Below are 13636 nucleotides of genomic sequence, written 5' to 3'. Positions count from 1 at the left end.
ACAGTTGTATTCTAAAACATACTGCAAATATCAATCCTTAAAATAGAATGTGTTGTGAAGTCTTCCTCTGGGCTGTTGGAGTAAGATAGCTATATTTTGAACTATCTATTGTTATACATGAGATGATACATTTGAGAACAAAGAAATGAGTTGGCCCTTTCTTATTCTGGGCATAATCCAACTCACAGCCAATTTCTTTTGCTCTGAAGTAATTAACATTTCTCAGTATGCATCGAAAAAGTTTCTTTCAGATCTCTTCATGTTCCTTCTGTGATTTCTTGGCAGCTTCTCCTCACCTTATAGCTCAGCTCATTCTCAAACATATTCAGTATACTCTTAGCTCCTCCTCAAAGGCTCAAACATGCCGATTGTTAAGTGTGACGATAAGGCACGGCAGAACAGGAGCTTGTTTTTCGGTGAAGGACCGGATGTTATAAGAAAGTTGGACCTCCATGTGAATAGAAAAATAAGAACACAGTACCAAATTCATAATACATCGAGACAATGAATGCAGTGGTGATTAAGAAGCTTTGCTACCAAGCTGTCAGGCTCTGGAACAAGTGCAGATGTTATACCATTCCAAAAATGGAATGTGTATGACCCATCCAAAATCTTTAGGAGGAGAACATATTGCTGAGCTCTTGAAGTCTCATCAGCTGGCGCTGCGAAATATCTGTTAACAAAACAGGATTGAGGTAGAAACACAACTGAGTAACAAAGAATGAAAAAGCAAAGTCATGATAGAACCCTAAAATATATGTCCCGTGTATAGGCATCAATGGTAGAGAGATGAGAATCCATGACTCAATGACCATGTTATCTAATTTCCATATTCATGGAAGTCATTACAAATGACTACGGGCCTGGTATTTGGTGAAGATGATAGTTTCATTATGGAGCTTTCAATATATGCACACTCAAGTATTTGGCCATATTTCAAAACAAACTACTGATGCCAAGTGGAAGCAGGTTGAAGAAGTCATTCTAATTGCATAAGACTATAAGAGTATAGAACCCAACAGCTAGGGACCGGAAATATGCATAACTTTTTTCAAGCAAACCTAATATCGAACCAATACGGGAGTCAGTATGGAAGACAGGCACAAGACAAAGTCACACATAAATACTGCTCCCTATCACACAGCTAAGTTACATGTACCATATGCATAGATAGATGAGCACGGAATTCACATGATTGGAACATGAAGAGTTGAAGACGTGATAAAACAAACACAGTGCACCTCAAAGATTACCTGATGATGTCTTCAGGACTTATTGGGAAGAACATAGAAGAAGGTTGAATCTTCAATTCCAGATGTTTATCAGAATTATTCTCATGGCTCCAAAACCTTTTAGCAGTTCTTGTTAGAAGTTCAGCTCCATTCCATCTTAAGAGAGTATCATCATATGAGGAATAAAACTCTCTCAAGCACTCCATAACAAATGAACTGTATGAAAACGTAAATAAAGGTTAGCGGCCGAACAATTCAAAGAGTAATCCAGCAGATTACACAGGTTACTAAACAGACATTAATTCATTAGGTTCTAATGTATCAAATGAGGCTATTTAGTTTAACAAAATTCCTAGTTGGACTCTTTTATATAGACAGTTTAATTTATGAAGCTTTAAATATTTAATTAAAAGTGTAATGAAACAAGATGAACTTTGGAATCAAATTAGAGGAAGCTAGACAACATCTCGCTTAAAGAAACATAATACACTCTCAATTTCTCCAAAAGACCAACCAAACATCAGAAAGTTTCATTAGCAGGCAAAAGGCAAAAGTACCTATTTTTTTTGAATACCATAACGGCACCGTTGAAAGAGCTATTAGCTTGGTCATCCTCCGTGCCAAATGAGTTGTTAAGTGATGACATAGGTTTCAACACTATAATGTCAGAATCAAGATAGAGTCCTCCGTATCTGAATAATGCAAATAGTAAAGTTACAGTCATGTTACACATACACTTGAACAGAATAGAATATGCATACGAGAAACATAATTCATGCCATGTTCACACTGGGAACTTCTCAGCAAAGTGATTTGAGGAAAAAACATTATGAGAACTGAAAATGCATGAGCATTATACATGCATACGTTGGAATCGATCAGTTTTATATGCCTGTAAATACGCTAAACATATGAAATCTTATGTGGCAATTAAACCAGACAACTGGAATCCCCATTGGACTACAAACAACATGGTAGCAATAAAATTCATGCAGTCCGGAGGGCAATGAGACACCAGACAACTCGACCGCAGCGCCAGGAATACCTCATAAAGTGCCTACTGAGTTCTTTACGTTGGCTGGCAAACTGACAACAAGAACAGAGACCCACGTGACATGGCTTGAATGGAAATACTAGCCAATGAATTCCAAACAAGCTCCCTAAATTATTATAAATAGCTGACTTGAGGTGGGAACACCTCTCAACTCAAATATCCCTTCCTTTCTGGCCTCTGTCCTTTTCCTTTTTGGTTATCACCTATTCTCACTTTATTCCTTCAAGTCCTTATGCACAACAATGTCATTCCAGTGATTTACTTGTATATTCTTAAATGAAAACAATAAAATAAACAGGCAATACCCTCAGACAGAAGAGAAACAACACAAATCTATGACTGAAACTTACTTGTAGAGAGCAGCAAGACGGACAAGTTCACTGTAGTGGAACGGATAAAACTTTGTCTTTTTCCATTCATACCATACTGATGCAAATACATGTGTGGGCGTATCCTTTAACAATTCATCAAGATTCGGCATCGCGACAGCAACTTTAAAGCTAAAAAGAATAAATAATAGTATAAGATAGGATATAACTGTAACTTTTTTTTTTTGATCGGCAAAGCAAGTTTTTATAGAGGTCCCCTACCCCTTTTCATTAATATGAAAAAATATAGAGTGAGTTACAATCTGATAGACTTCAATGAATAACGCAATGCAGAAACATGAATTTTGAACATCCAGAGCGCACTGTGCACCTAAAGACCAGTGTCCTGATTTAACATGCTGAAGTGATTCTATCTATGTGCAAAGAGACACGGAGGGTAGAAACCTGCACAAGAGCTCCCTTCACAGCCAAAATGAAGAATTGGGAGGAATGGTGTATCTAAGACACTTAAAAAATGTCATTTAGGGAGGTTTTGAAACTATCCCATTTTTCTTCCTCAAAATAAAATAAAAACAGCAAAATTATATTGAGAAGGGTTTCTCCCTTATTGTGTTAAAGCTTTAAGTGGAACCCAATAGCTGCCATACATTTTACAGTAATGGACGAGGGACGTAATAGCATTCATATTAGTGAAATGAACTGGAAGAGGTTTCAATAACACTGGCAAAAAAAAAGGCAACTGTAGCCTTATGAACACGTAATACTAGTATACTACACAAAAAGGTGGTTCCTAGATAGATGCCATTCCTCTTGGCAATTACTTTCTGTTTCTTCAGACAAATTAACTGGTGTTATTAGACTACTTATACATTGTAAACTTAAACAAGTCATCTAAGATTTATCATACCAAAATTTTATCATCAAGATATAAGAAAACTAACAGTTACAAAACCATCAGACAGAAATACTAGAGACTTTACCAACTTATAGACATAAATAAGCAAAGAATTTGATGCATACCCATCCTTCACGAAGTCTTTAAAGAAGTCGAGCTCAATTGTCTCGGAGAACACCACAACACAGGCATCAGGATGGTGGTAAAGAAGGCTTTCAAGGCCTCTCTGATGCCGAACTGTATACATCCATGGTGAAGAATTCCAAACCATAAAAGCCCTCATAGAACACTTGCCCTGCTTGAAGAACTCCTCCATGAATTCAGAGAAAGATAGATGAGAATACAGGCCAGGAAAATAACCCCATCTTTTGCCATCAGCATATATATGATCTAAATATTCAGATCTAATATGTGCCTTAAGTTTATTTTGTTGACCTTTGACGTTATCGAGTCCCACTGTCCTCTTGTTGCCTCTCTCATCATATGACACGCTTCGTTTACTCAAAACATCAGTAGGTAAATTTCCATCATCAGCCTCTTCAGCTTTACTTAACTTTAAAGACTCAGATGAACTAACAGTGTCCTTACTATTCACACTAACACTAACACTACCATTGTCATCCAAAGTTCTCCGCTCCATTCTCTTTACTTCATTCCCACTTCCACTAACCATATTACCAAATCGAATATCATCAACATTAACGTGAACCCCAAACGGCTTCTTCCCAACTGATTGTGACTTCTGAACTTCAGTTACCATTGTCTTCTGCATAATCTTATCCCCTCTGGTCAAAACCGTCAAACCAACACTATCAGGATCTTGCAAAAGTGGGTTATTCATAGGGTTCAAAACCTCTAAATTCGACCTAAACATCTTATCCCTTCTCAAAAAATCACCTTTCTTCTCAAACCAAGTCGCCCAACCTTCCCTCAATGCCGAATTCCTCTTCCCCGTCTTTAACAACAATGCATCCTCAATTCCTTTAATCCCATCAAATTTTCCCCTAACATCTCCATTCACCGGTTGATCATCCGAAGCAAACGCAACCCTACTTCTATCCTCCCCCTCCCCCTCTAAACTACCATAATCCTCCCATGGATCAATCAACTGCTTATTAAATGCTCGACGACGTAACCCCAACAACATGGTCCCAATAATACTCCGAATCCGAATCACCACCACGCCTACTTTTCCCACGTAAATCAGTAACAGAATCATCTTCTAACCCTCTAAGTATCTCCTCCTCATCAGATATCCTAGACACTGAATTCTCCTCCTCAACATTATCAAACTCATCTATTAAATCATCATTTTTTTGTTTATTATTACTATTAACAGACAGCCCCTCGTTATTTATTACATCTTCCAGTAATGGATTGGTGTCTAAATCATCAATAGAGTCTTGTGCAGTAAAAAGATCTATACTTTGATATTGATTTGGTTTTGAGGATGATGATTGATTACTGGTTCCAAGACGACTATGTAGTACTGTAACTGATAGTAATAAAAGTAATGCTGAGATTATTGCACATAATACCTGTGCACCATAACGTGATCGCCTTCTTGTTCGCAGCATTGTTGTTTTTTGAGGATAAAGCTCATTTCTTCATCTGGTAGTATGGTACTTTGCCTTGCCCCAAGCCCCCAACGGTTTTTTTATTTGTCTGTTGGTAGTTAGTTATAGTGGTGTCAAATGGGCTGGGCCGGGCTGGCCCGGCCCTCAAACAATGAAGCCCTCATGTTTTGAGGGCGGGCCAGCCCTACCCCTCATTTCTTGAGGGCGGGTCGGTCGGTCGGGTGCTTAAATCTCGAAAGCTACCCCTCAACCCTCTCGAGGAGGGCGAAAAGGCCGGGCTTGGCCAAACGTGAGGGCTGGGATCTTATGTTATACATTTGATTTACAAAATAAATTTAGAAACATTAGTTAAAAATGATAAAATCAAACGACTTCACAATTAAACCTTCAAACTACTAAAAAACTTGTTAAAGTTGTATTAGTCAATTAAGATCAATTAAATTCATTTCATAAAATACTATAATGAAATTATAAGGTTGGCAAACTTAATAGATAAACGTTTTTTTAAGTGATTATTAGCATATCAATGTTAAAATGAAATATATTGTAAACAATTTTATTAAAATATATGTAATAAATGTTGAGGGCCTAATGAGGGTCGGGCTTAAGGGAGGGCTTAAGTTTCAAAGTCTAGACCCTTTACCCTCCCCTCAAATGCTTGAGGGCCTCATTTTGAGGGCTTTTTCGGCCCATGGGCCGGGTCGGGGCAGGCGGGCTAAGGGTTTGAGGGCCATTTTGACACCCCTAGTTAGTTATGAGTTTGGAATAATGTTATATGCCAATATATTGACTCCCATTGATATTCGATAAATATCAAATCTAATTCTCCAACTATAGTGGCTCATACAATCTTATTATTATTATTAGAAAAAATATATGTTTTGTATCATGAATTTTATTGTTTTTATCAATTGAGGCTAATTGAGGCTAAGAACTTTTTTGTTTGAAGTAAATTGTACCATGAACTTTTTTTTTTTTTTTTTTATCAGTTTGGAGTACCGGTGTAGTTCTGTTAGAAGATTTGACTATGTGTACAAACGGTTGTCTATGTGTGCTAACAAAGGATGATGCGTTGTTATTCAAATGGACAACTAACAAAAAATGATGTGGCTCGGCTATGTAATATTTGGTTACAACAATATATCATATGAAATTGTTGTTAAGAAGATTTGCAAGTGCAACATTCCCATATCCCTAATCGTAACAAAACCACATATTTTTAGGATGCAACTAGGTTTTGACGAAATGTTTATATATAGGAAATGACTCTACTATTTTCAAAACAATTGGGATTAGTCTCCAATGTATTTGATAATTTTCACAACTCTCGACCATGTCAAAACATTTTTCACATATTCACGTCTTGAGAATTAAACACACTTCTCCAAACGTTTTGCACTTTGAATACTGATGACGAGTCAACCACAACGTGAAACTCTATTTCTCCCACATAGTAACAACAAAACTCAATAACTCACTCCGCAACTAAAAAATAGTCCAAACCTAAAAAATGAACAATATAATGAGTTTTATTTGGCACAATTCATTCAGTTCTCAATCAGGAAACCACTCCCCAAACCATAACCACACTAAACAAGGTCATAATCAACAAGTTGCACCCGTCATCTCGTGTGTGTTTTTTTTTTCAAAATCTAATCATTTTTGATGTACCATGAGAGCATCTTTAGGAGAGCAACAAAAAAAACACCAAAATTTTGAACCAAATCAAACACCAACCATTTTTAGGAGTAACATCAAATTTTCGAAATCAAATGACGCGGTTTTGGATAAACATCGCCATATAGTCTTACGCGGTTTTCCCAACACCGCGCTAGTGAAACCCATCTTAAAAGCCCAATCCCACGCGGTTTTTCAAAAACCGCACGATCAATTTATTATTTTTTATTTTTTTCTTTTCCAATCTCTGGCACGATTTTGGCAAAATCGCGTGATTGAAGCTCACAATCTAACCCAAGCCTGCGCGGTGTTGGCAAAACCGTGCGGTTGTTCTAAAATCGGAGAAAAACCGTTTGCGTGAGTGATTTGATACAGCACCAAAACTAAAACCAAATATTGGCGATTTGGTGTTTGGTTTGGTATTTTCATCAACATGTGACTCTTCTGAAGTTGAAAAAATATCAAATTGTTGGAAATTTGGTTATATCACTCCTAAATATACCCTAAATTATCAATTTAGTAAAAGGTGAAAAATAAAGTAATCAATACTCCTAGGCTCCTAGGTCCTAGCCACTCCATATTCTTACTCTAGCTCATTGGACCCTTATATCAATCATACTCCCTAATTGATCCAAACATAGAAAAAGTTCTCTATGCTTGTAAAATCATTGGGCAACAAATATCACATCAATCGGAAACTTCTAAATCACAGGTAAATATAGGTGAGGATGTTCATCATTTGAAAGAGAACTTATTGTGACATAGGTCCCATGACTGGGAGTAGTTTTACACTTTTCCCACAAAGTGCCTCAAATTATATGCCCATCAACAGTAACACTGATAAGTGGTCACTCTCAGTCCTCACACGTCACATTATTTTGGAAACAGTACTAATATTTATTTTAATTAAATTAAAAATGGGGTTCTTCTCAAATTCAAGAAAAATATGCTTCTGCAAATAATGCAAGCTGGCAAATCCGTTTTATTTGTTGATTCCTGATTCGATCTGACAGATGGACAGAGGCTATGTAAATTTTCACAAGTCTCATTTCTACTCTCATCCTTCAAACACATCCTCATTTTTCTTCTTTATCACAAGCTAGCTAGCTTTGCCTATTTATTGAATCATCAGTGAGTTTTTTCTTCTTATTTATGTTATAAAGATCATTTCTTTTCATCATTTGAGCTGGTTTTAGCTTGTAATATTAAGTGGGCACTTTTCCATTTCTCTCTTATTGTGTTGTTGTTTGTTTTTTTTTATAATTTGAACTTTTTTTAGCTTGAAATTTGATGTGGGAAGTTTTCCATTTGTGTGTAATTGTGTCAAGTTTATTTCTTTGCATGATTTGAAGCTGTTTTAGCTTGAAATATGAAGTGGGTGTGTTGTAGGTACATTTATAATTTCATGTTCTTCAGCTGTTTTTAACATAGTTATTCATTATCTAGGCCCCTTGATGATATTTATGAGTTTTGGTTATGGCTTAGATATGCACAATCAAGTTTTTTTTTTGTTTTTTTTTTTTTTTTTCTCTGGGCTTGACTCTAAATCAGCTCAGTTCACTGTATCTGTGTGGTTATTTTATCTTGAATGATTTTCTGTACCTAGCTTGAACTCTGTCTTGTGTTCCAAAAGTGCCACTGTTAGTTGAAGTAGTCAAAACCTTGTCTAGCTTGACTTGGTTATCACTTTGGGGATTGGGGACTTTTGGTTGGTACTATATGTATATTAGCTATTTGGTTGAGGACATTTTGTGTTCTTGTTGTATAGGGGAGTAAGGGGACCATACCACTCTTATTGCCTTGCTAAGAGCTATATGCATTTGTCTCGCTTGCATAGATACTTTGTACTTGTTTTCCCCATTAGTGAATAACTTCTTTTGTCATTTTAAAATAATTCCATGCAGGCTCACTGAAGAATGGACAAGACAAGGTCTTTGGATATTAAGGGTCACCACTCTGGATCAACACAGTCAGACGAGTCGGCTTTGGATCTTGAAAGAAACTTCTGTGGTTTTCCTAATCTACCATCATCCAGTCCACCACTTCAAGGCTTTGCCTCAGGTGGCCAACACTCTGAAAACAATGCTGCTTATTTTTCATGGCCTACTTCCAGTCGATTGAATGGCGCTGCTGAAGATCGGGCAAACTACTTTGGTAACCTTCAGAAAGGGGTTCTACCTGAAATACTTGACAGGTTGCCATCTGGGAAACAAGCGACTACCTTACTTGAGCTGATGACAATAAGGGCATTTCATAGCCAGATATTGCGCCGTTACAGTCTTGGTACCGCAATTGGTTTTCGCATCCGCCGTGGTGATTTGACAGACACACCTGCTATTCTTGTCTTTGTTGCTCGGAAAGTTCACAGGCAATGGCTCAACCATATTCAATGTCTCCCGTCTGCCCTTGAGGTGAGTAAAAGAGACGTCTGTCGTAATTTCATGCTGTGTAATTTAATATCCTGGAACTTGTGAGTTTTGAAGCTCAATTTCAGTTTCTTTAGTAATTTGTGTACTCATGAATAGGGACCAGGAGGTGTGTGGTGTGATGTGGATGTTGTGGAATTCTCATATTTTGGTGCACCTGCAGCAACTCCCAAAGAACAGTTATACACTGAGCTTGTAGATGGTTTACGAGGAAGTGATCCATGCATTGGTTCAGGTTCTCAGGTGTTTTTCGCTTCTTACTAGCTACATTTTTGTCTATATGCATGTGTTTTGTTTCAGTATGTAGTTTTTTCCCCCCTTCCTTATATGCTCCAAGCGTACTGTGAAACTATATGTGACTAGAATTAAGGACAGCTACTACAAAAAAAATGTGCTGATACTTGATCTATTCTACATGTCAACACTTTTCACTTATGTTTATACCCAGAGATCAAGACGAGTTATTTAATTTATCGAAAGACATTAGATAATTGATTTAGATGGCTCCTTTTGCAATTGGCACATGAAGCTCATTTCCTTTGTAACATTGGTGTTCTCACTCAGTTCTGGAGTTCGGCATGAGATAGATGATAGAAGTCTACTGATAGATTTTAGGAATTTACAGTACATTTTGATTGGTTTGATGGAAGTAAATCAGTTGGTTCCCTCTCCTGTGGGGATGTTATGCCAATGGATTCTGGACGCTCAGTCAGTTGCAATTTATACTTGGTGATTTCTCATGCCTGTTGTATGCTTTGTGTTTCGCATGCCTTTGGAAAATGTTTCATCATATTGTGATCATCCATCAATTCTTGGGAGTGTATTTTTTTGAACATCCCAATTGTATAAACTCGACTCTTGGATCAAAAGTTATGACATTTTGAAATTTAGAAAGTAATAAAAAGAAAACATTCTACTGTGGGTGCATATTCTTCTCTTCGCCATGTGTGCATATTGTCCTTTTGGTTTCTTTTACGTTGACCCTTCACACGTTTTTTGTTTATGATATGCTATTGCGTGATTGGGTGAATACCAATGCCACATTAGGTTAACAAGGGCTAGATCTTGTAGCGGTGGTGGTGGTGGTGGTTGAGATCTCATTTAATCTCACATTTGTGGGATGTGTACTTGGAATTACTGTCTCACATAGGTAAAGACAAAACGTGTGAAGGATAGGCAAAAAGGTATCAACCAAAACAATATATATGTATGGCAAAGAGAAGATGTGTTGGAGACCAAATTTTAAAATGTCATAACTTTTGACCCACTTGTCGGGTTTTTTCAGAAATTTGGTTATTCCTAAAAATTACTCCCAGAAGTTTGGTGTCTACCCACCCTAGCGAAGTCTAATTTGGTGTAGAACTATTAAATTTGGATGGAACTAAGCCAATCAGGGTTGAGATATAGTGTGGGTTGTGGTCAGTTTTCATTCACTTTAGTGGTGGAATACAATATACTGCACTCTTTTGTAAAGGCAAACTGTGTGAACTTTATGCACAAGAAGTACAAAGAACAACATGCAATGTGTGCAGAGAGAGACTGAATATGCGGCAAGATTTTGTAATATGAACTGAAGATTCCATGTGCTTTACCTAATATATTGTGGCACCCTTATGAACTCCGTGAGATGCTTTCAGATTCTCAAGGTGTCGGAACTCAGCACCCTTGGGTTTTCTTGTTCTTAGAGTGGGTTTGTGCGTGTGTGTTTCTACGTGTCTCTTCCCCTCTTTGTATTTTGTACTTCAAATGTTCACTACTATTACTTTGACTCTGCATGTTATTCACATGTCAAAATTTATAACTTGTACAATTCACTGATGTACTTTAAATGAGACCAATGTTAAATATTTGAAAATGAAAATTTAGCAGTGATTGCAAGTGCAACACAGTGTGGTAGGACCTCAGCAGTAGACACTTAGCTGAGGTTTGCTCATGTTGTCTGGATTTTGTGTGAGATGTGAATATGATTCTAGCTTGCATATACATGTTTTCAACAGTTGGAATGATCAAGTACTCTTTGTTCAGGTTGCAAGCCAAGAGACGTACGGGACCTTGGGTGCCATCGTGAAGAGTCGGACAGGAAACCATCAGGTTGGTTTCCTTACAAACCGCCATGTAGCGGTTGACTTAGACTACCCAAACCAGAAGATGTTTCATCCTTTGCCACCAAGCCTTGGACCTGGGGTATATCTTGGAGCAGTGGAGAGAGCAACTTCATTCATTACAGATGATCTTTGGTATGGAACGTTTGCAGGAACAAATCCAGGTAAGATGGTTCCATCTCGTAGTTTATCCTTTCCATTACTTTGACTTGGATATTTGATAGAAGGCCCTAGGGGAAGCAATTCCAGCATAAGAACTGGTAAATAAATTCTTAGATGATCGTCTGTTGTCATTGGTCAACTTAGCTTGGGTGGATGAACCCTATGATAGCATGAAATGTTGCTTTAGTCAAATACTCAGGAAATTCAGGTTTAGCAATCACCAGGATGCTGACTAGCTATGTAGCTTACACACGTCACACCTTTAGTCTCAGCTTAGGTGATATCTTTGGCCAAAACCTGATCCTGCATATATCTAAGCTCCTGACTACTCCAACTATCTTGGGCTCTACATATGACAAAGTAGGTCATTATAGCAGTCAAAATAAAAGTAGGTCATCATCTTGAAATCTGAATCATTCAAAAGCACGACCCCTCACAAATAAATGTTTGTTTATCATGTTTAGATACACATAGGGTGACAGATACTGTTTTCGCGGAAGAGAAATGATTATACGTAATATCTACTGAAATCTGGACAGGTTTAGGCAATTACATCATTCGTGTCAAAATAATTACAATGTTGTACTATAGGCATGTTGACCTGCTTGGGCCTTGTAATGGGTAATATGCTTATACGCAGTAGAACAACATAATCCGTGCTTGACTGGTGTTTTTTCACCATTTCAAAGTGAGATAACCTGATGGAGTTGAGCTAGTGTAGAGATTTTTCAACATTTATGCTAAATGCTGATAGTAAAAAATGGTTCTATCTTGCACTAAGTGGTCTTTATATGCTAAATCAAAGCTATCTCCAATCTGACCTTTTTTCCAAACCACTGTTCTTTAACTGATTGAGAAGTTGTTGCCTGCAGAGACATTTGTGCGAGCTGATGGGGCATTCATCCCTTTTGCTGATGATGTTGAAATCTCTAATGTAACAACGTCCGTGAAAGGCGTGGGTGAGATTGGAAATGTCAAAATCATAGATTTGCAGTCCCCAATTAATAGTCTCATAGGGAAGCAAGTGGTAAAAGTTGGAAGAAGCTCTGGTTTAACTGTTGGGACTATAATGGCATATGCTCTTGAGTACAACGACGAGAAAGGCATCTGCTTCTTCACTGATTTTCTTGTTGTTGGTGAAAACCAGCAAACCTTCGATCTTGAAGGTGATAGCGGGAGTCTTATTATCTTAACGGGTCAGAATGGCCAAAAGCCACAGCCAATTGGTATCATATGGGGTGGAACAGCTAATCGAGGTCGTTTGAAGCTGAAAGTTGGTCAACCACCAGAAAATTGGACGAGTGGAGTTGATCTCGGCCGCCTTCTCGATCTTCTAGAGCTTGATATCATAACGACTAATGAAGAACTACAAGGTTGTTACTTATCAAGTATCTGATATTTTCTAGTAGCTTCAATTGTTTCAAACTGTTCATTGATTTGATTTGATTTTATATTATATTATATAATTTGATTTAATTTATTTTTATTTTTATTTCCCTAACATGGCCTTATTATTATGTAGTAGCATTACAAGAGCAAAGAAATGCTTCTGCAGCAGTTGGAGATTCTACGGTTGGAGAGTCATCTCCGATGGAGGGGACACTGATCAAGGAAAAAAATAAAAAAATCTTTGAGCCTCTGGATTTTGATCTCCAGCAAATTCCTATGGAAACAGAATCTGAGCCTAGCCCTGTACTGAACACAACTTTTGTTCATACTGAATTTAGTGTCGAAGAAGGGGTGAATGTGGCACCTAATGTGGAGCATCAGTTCATACCAAACTTCATGGAAAGGTCTCCGGTGCATCAGAATAACAATCATGACTGCCCCATGTCGAAAAATCTTTCTGCTTTGAGGAATGGTTCTGACGAAGACCTCTGCTTTTCGTTGCGGTTGGGTGAACGTGAGCCCAAGCGCAGGTGTTCAGAATCTGCATTAAGCACAGTGGAAGAGAAATGATGTGGATAATCAGTTAATTAAAAACAGTATCGACCAGCATTGTGGTCTTCAAGGGGTTACATTATACGAAAAGAGAGCAAGTAGGATGCAACATACATAGACCAAGAAACAGTGGTGGTATGTAGTGTAATGGCAATATATGCCTTGAAGTCAATTACCATGAAAGTTTTGCATGCTTTATAGAAGTACATAGGTGTCAACAAAATATAAATAGTTGATAATA

The 13636-nt window shown here is 37.6% G+C and overlaps 2 protein-coding genes across 3 annotated transcripts; one reads left to right on the top strand and one right to left on the bottom strand.

Moving 5' to 3' along the window:
- Window positions 1-19: 19 nt before the first annotated feature.
- Window positions 20-5166, bottom strand: LOC147479002 (alpha 1,4-glycosyltransferase family protein). Its single transcript, XM_086584616.1, has 5 exons — window positions 3636-5166; window positions 2637-2786; window positions 1790-1924; window positions 1254-1448; window positions 20-673 (listed from the first exon to the last, which is right to left on the bottom strand). Exons 1-5 carry the CDS (start codon window positions 4727-4729, stop codon window positions 487-489), a joined length of 1761 nt encoding a protein of 586 aa, XP_086440742.1. The 5' UTR covers window positions 4730-5166; the 3' UTR covers window positions 20-486.
- A 2516-nt stretch (window positions 5167-7682) lies between these two features.
- Window positions 7683-13636, top strand: LOC147479001 (Trypsin family protein). Of its 2 annotated transcripts, none has more exons than XM_086582624.1 (6): window positions 7683-7895; window positions 8669-9175; window positions 9290-9433; window positions 11216-11456; window positions 12327-12827; window positions 12980-13636. In XM_086582624.1, exons 2-6 carry the CDS (start codon window positions 8681-8683, stop codon window positions 13411-13413), a joined length of 1815 nt encoding a protein of 604 aa, XP_086438750.1. In that variant the 5' UTR covers window positions 7683-7895; window positions 8669-8680; the 3' UTR covers window positions 13414-13636. The 2 variants fall into 2 exon arrangements, with proteins under 2 accessions (XP_086438750.1, XP_086438749.1); XM_086582623.1 differs by having other exon boundaries at window positions 7684-7895; window positions 12977-13636.

The sequence above is a fragment of the Coptis chinensis genome, chromosome 9, assembly GCF_015680905.1.
Source record: "Coptis chinensis isolate HL-2020 chromosome 9, ASM1568090v1, whole genome shotgun sequence".
Lineage (NCBI taxonomy): Eukaryota > Viridiplantae > Streptophyta > Magnoliopsida > Ranunculales > Ranunculaceae > Coptis > Coptis chinensis.
This window is presented reverse-complemented; position numbering and strand designations above follow the sequence as displayed.

Excerpts from the sequence above, each read along its gene's own strand:
- LOC147479002 (XM_086584616.1), bottom strand. The coding sequence starts at position 4,729 with ATGATTCTGTTACTGATTTACGTGGGAAAAGTAGGCGTGGTGGTGATT. Across the intron at positions 2,787-3,635 it reads AAAGACTTCGTGAAGGATGG|CTTTAAAGTTGCTGTCGCGA; the intron begins GTATGCATCAAA and ends TATTCTTTTTAG. Across the intron at positions 674-1,253 it reads AGTCCTGAAGACATCATCAG|ATATTTCGCAGCGCCAGCTG; the intron begins GTAATCTTTGAG and ends TTTTGTTAACAG.
- LOC147479001 (XM_086582623.1), top strand. The coding sequence starts at position 8,681 with ATGGACAAGACAAGGTCTTTGGATATTAAGGGTCACCACTCTGGATCA. Across the intron at positions 9,176-9,289 it reads GTCTCCCGTCTGCCCTTGAG|GGACCAGGAGGTGTGTGGTG; the intron begins GTGAGTAAAAGA and ends ACTCATGAATAG. Across the intron at positions 12,828-12,976 it reads GACTAATGAAGAACTACAAG|TAGCATTACAAGAGCAAAGA; the intron begins GTTGTTACTTAT and ends ATTATTATGTAG.